Source organism: Sebastes umbrosus, chromosome 22 (genome assembly GCF_015220745.1).
Source record: "Sebastes umbrosus isolate fSebUmb1 chromosome 22, fSebUmb1.pri, whole genome shotgun sequence".
NCBI lineage: Eukaryota > Metazoa > Chordata > Actinopteri > Perciformes > Sebastidae > Sebastes > Sebastes umbrosus.
This window is the reverse complement of record NC_051290.1, coordinates 130,728-135,727: the sequence shown is the minus strand read 5'-3', so window position 1 is coordinate 135,727 and position 5,000 is coordinate 130,728. Positions and strand designations below refer to the sequence as shown.

The following is a 5,000-nucleotide window of genomic DNA, read 5'->3' as shown; positions in this document are numbered from 1 at the left end:
CTCCAACTACCGCTACTACTACTACTACTACTACTACTACTAACACTACTACTCCTGCTCCTCCAACTACTACTGCTACTACTACTACTACTACCGCTACTACTACTACTACTACTCCTCCTGCTCCTCCAACTACTGCTACTACTACTACTACTACTGCTACTGCTACTACTTCAAGTACAACACCTGCTACTACTGCCACGACTACGTCAAGTACAACTCCTGCTACGACCACAGCTGCTAGTACTACTACTACTACCCTAGATACTTCAACTGCCACTACTACTACTACTACTACTCCTCCTACTACTACTACTCCTCCTACTACTACTACAACTACTGCTACTACTACTACTACTACAGTGGAAGCAACAACAGTGAGCAACAGGATCAATAAGGACGTGACACACAGACAGAGAGGAGACGTGCACAGTGAGGACACACACACACTCGATCAATAGATATATGTATAATTTTTATATATATATTATATTTATATAATATATATTTATAAATATAATATATATACAATATATATTATATAAATATAATATATATATAAATATATATATATTTATGTTATGTATATATAATATTTATATTATACAGTATATAATGTGTATAATATATAAATATTATATTATATATAAATATAGTATGTATATTTATATATTATATGTAAATATATGATCCATATTTATATATTATATGTAAATATATTTACATAAAATATTTATATTATATATAAATATATAAATATATAATATTTATATTATATATAAATATATTATAGACTGAATGATGACACAAAATGGTGACAGCAGATTAAATCGTTAATGAAAATAATGATTTTATTTGATGTGTGTGTTTCAGTCCCTCGACAGCCCGGTCACAACCAGGTGTGGGAGTTTGACATCGAGCTGGGAAACACCGCCGAGGAGGCCAGAGATGATCCTGGTAAGGGTGTGGGCTTGTTTTGGTGGCTTTGTACCCAACCGGAAAATAACCATAATAACCATCTTGGATTCATCACTTTAATGTAATGCAGTATTTTGTCCACTCTGGGCTCCTGTAGCAGCGATGACTCCAGTTGTTTCCTCACAGCTGATTGGTCCAGAGGACTTTCTGACAGATGTTATTATCTGTGTGTGTTTTACAGCGGTTGGTGAGCTCCACTGTACCTTCGATCACGGACTGTGTGACTGGATATCAGACAGAGAAGGAGATCTACACTGGGACACAGCTCTCAACCCCGCAGGTAACACACATACACGCAAAACGCTTTAGTCAGATTTCAGTTTTTATTATATTATATAATAATGTACAAAAAAAAAAAGATCAAAGTATAGTATGTCTAAAAAAAAGTAATTGTATAGTATGTCATATTTCTTTTTATAAAGTCATAGTATAGGATGTCCAACAAAACGTCATAGTATAGCATGACTCTTTTTCGACATGCTATACTATGACAATTTTTTTACTTTTTTCGACATGCTATACTATGACGTTTTGTTGGACATGCTATACTATGACGTTTTGTTGGACATGCTATACTATGACGTTTTGTTGGACATGCTATACTATGACGTTTTGTTGGACATGCTATACTATGACGTTTTGTTGGACATGCTATAATATGACGTTTTGTTGGACATGCTATACTATGACGTTTTGTTGGACATGCTATACTATGACGTTTTGTTGGACATGCTATACTATGACGTTTTGTTGGACATGCTATACTATGACGTTTTGTTGGACATGCTATACTATGACGTTTTGTTGGACATGCTATACTATGACGTTTTGTTGGACATGCTATACTATGACGTTTTGTTGGACATGCTATACTATGACGTTTTGTTGGACATGCTATACTATGACGTTTTGTTGGACATGCTATACTATGACGTTTTGTTGGACATGCTATACTATGACGTTTTGTTGGACATGCTATACTATGACGTTTTGTTGGACATGCTATACTATGACGTTTTGTTGGACATGCTATACTATGACGTTTTGTTGGACATGCTATACTATGACGTTTTGTTGGACATGCTATACTATGACGTTTTGTTGGACATGCTATACTATGACGTTTTGTTGGACATGCTATAATATGACGTTTTGTTGGACATGCTATACTATGACGTTTTGTTGGACATGCTATACTATGACGTTTTGTTGGACATGCTATACTATGACGTTTTGTTGGACATGCTATACTATGACGTTTTGTTGGACATGCTATACTATGACGTTTGTTGGACATGCTATACTATGACGTTTTGTTGGACATGCTATACTATGACGTTTTGTTGGACATGCTATACTATGACGTTTTGTTGGACATGCTATACTATGACGTTTTGTTGGACATGCTATACTATGACGTTTTGTTGGACATGCTATACTATGACGTTTTGTTGGACATGCTATACTATGACGTTTTGTTGGACATGCTATACTATGACGTTTTGTTGGACATGCTATACTATGACGTTTTGTTGGACATGCTATAATATGACGTTTTGTTGGACATGCTATACTATGACGTTTTGTTGGACATGCTATACTATGACGTTTTTGTTGGACATGCTATACTATGACGTTTTGTTGGACATGCTATACTATGACGTTTTGTTGGACATGCTATACTATGACGTTTTGTTGGACATGCTATACTATGACGTTTTGTTGGACATGCTATACTATGACGTTTTGTTGGACATGCTATACTATGACGTTTTGTTGGACATGCTATACTATGACGTTTTGTTGGACATGCTATACTATGACGTTTTGTTGGACATGCTATACTATGACGTTTTGTTGGACATGCTATACTATGACGTTTTGTTGGACATGCTATACTATGACGTTTTGTTGGACATGCTATACTATGACGTTTTGTTGGACATGCTATACTATGACGTTTTGTTGGACATGCTATACTATGACGTTTTGTTGGACATGCTATACTATGACGTTTTGTTGGACATGCTATACTATGACGTTTTGTTGGACATGCTATACTATGACGTTTTGTTGGACATGCTATACTATGACGTTTTGTTGGACATGCTATACTATGACGTTTTGTTGGACATGCTATACTATGACGTTTTGTTGGACATGCTATACTATGACGTTTTGTTGGACATGCTATACTATGACGTTTTGTTGGACATGCTATACTATGACGTTTTGTTGGACATGCTATACTATGACGTTTTGTTGGACATGCTATACTATGACGTTTTGTTGGACATGCTATACTATGACGTTTTGTTGGACATGCTATACTATGACGTTTTGTTGGACATGCTATACTATGACGTTTTGTTGGACATGCTATACTAGGACGTTTGTTGGACATGCTATACTATGACGTTTTGTTGGACATGCTATACTATGACGTTTTGTTGGACATGCTATACTATGACGTTTTGTTGGACATGCTATACTATGACGTTTTGTTGGACATGCTATACTATGACGTTTTGTTGGACATGCTATAATATGACTATTTTGTTACATACTATACTATGACGCTTTTTTTTTTCTTTTTTCGACATACTAGACTGTTTTTTTTCCTAACAAGAATTTTAACTATATATATTACAGTTTTTCTCGATTGTTTACACACATTTTCTGAAAGCATGCCTCATACTCTCAGAACTCTACACACAAATCAAAAAACACACACACAATGGGCAAAACCCCTCAATTCTCCTGCAAAATGAAACTTTACATTCAAAACAATGTTATTTCTTCTCAAAATGGTATTTTGTTTTCAAATGACACACACACACCATCATATGAATAGACATGTATAAGAACCAGTTGAACACTGATGTGCTCAATGTAAAACACTATGATGAATGGAAACACTTCTTCTCCATTCATCATAATGACTTAGGCCTTTTTTTTGTTCAGTGTTACACTTACTACAGACAGTACATACATAAGTGTGTTGTAAAATATTTTAGAATATTGTTTTTATACTCAGAACACACAAATACACGGTAACAAATATATTTTATTTTCCCCACAAAAACAATGTACACAGTGAACATCCCAACCAACACAAAGTTGCACATACAGTGGTCTACATACAAAACAACAGAAGAATTTACTGTATACAGTTACAGTAAAAAAAACTATGCTGCATCCTCTCTTCTGTTTCGGTCTGGCCACAGCACCTCATCCACATCACAAGCAATGTTTTCCCTGGCCAAGCAGCGGGGGAAATATCGCTTAGCATGTCGAATCCAGCCATGAAAAGCATCAACTGCTATATCTCCACATGCGTCTTCCATAGCTTGGAGAAGGGGTATACGCGTTTGTGGATTTCGGTCATACACTTTCCATGATTGCTAATTGTAACACTGTGTGACAGGTGTTTGCCCATGTGATGAGTCAGTGTGCATAGTAGGGCAATTGACTTTAGAATTTTGAATGACAGTGTGTTCCTTGTGAAAACGAGATTTTCTTCATGAAAATTGTGCCAAATGCAGAGAATTGTGTGTAGTGTTTTGAAAAAAGTGTGTTTTAGAACTGCAATTTGAGTGTAAAGCAGGAATTGTGCTTGTAGTTTAGCAGAATTGGTTCAGGGGGTTGGTGCACGAGTTACATGTTGTGGTCATTGTGTGTCAAGTACCAGTATTTGTGTGTAAACAATTGAGAAAAACTGTAATTACTTTTTCCTCTCAGGTGGGCGGTACCTGTCCGTCCAAGAGCTGAAGGCGGGGCAAAGGAGCATCCGCGGTGCTCGACTGGCCGTCCAAATAACCCCGCCCTGGAGCCAGGGCGACCTGTGCTACTCCTTCTCCCATTGGCTGACGGGGCATCAAGTGGGCGTGTTGCAGCTGTTTGTCAGGAAAAAGGGACGAGACCAAAGGTACCAGAGCCGACCGTACTGTTCGTCACATTATTAAAATATAGTGTCAATCATTTCATCTAACTGTTGGAATCACCTGCGTGACGTCTTGATC

General features: G+C 36.7%; 1 protein-coding gene across 1 annotated transcript in view; it reads left to right on the top strand.

The window, feature by feature from the left end:
• Positions 1-5,000, top strand: part of LOC119482086 (nephronectin-like) — an 18,267-nt gene that overhangs the window by 8,297 nt on the left and 4,970 nt on the right. Inside the window, exons 11-14 of the mRNA XM_037759488.1 lie at positions 1-432; positions 874-957; positions 1,160-1,258; positions 4,720-4,906. The exon at positions 1-432 is cut by the window's left edge and continues 249 nt beyond it. Of these exons, the coding sequence (XP_037615416.1) occupies positions 1-432; positions 874-957; positions 1,160-1,258; positions 4,720-4,906 (802 nt within the window). The remainder of the gene's footprint in view (positions 433-873; positions 958-1,159; positions 1,259-4,719; positions 4,907-5,000) is intronic.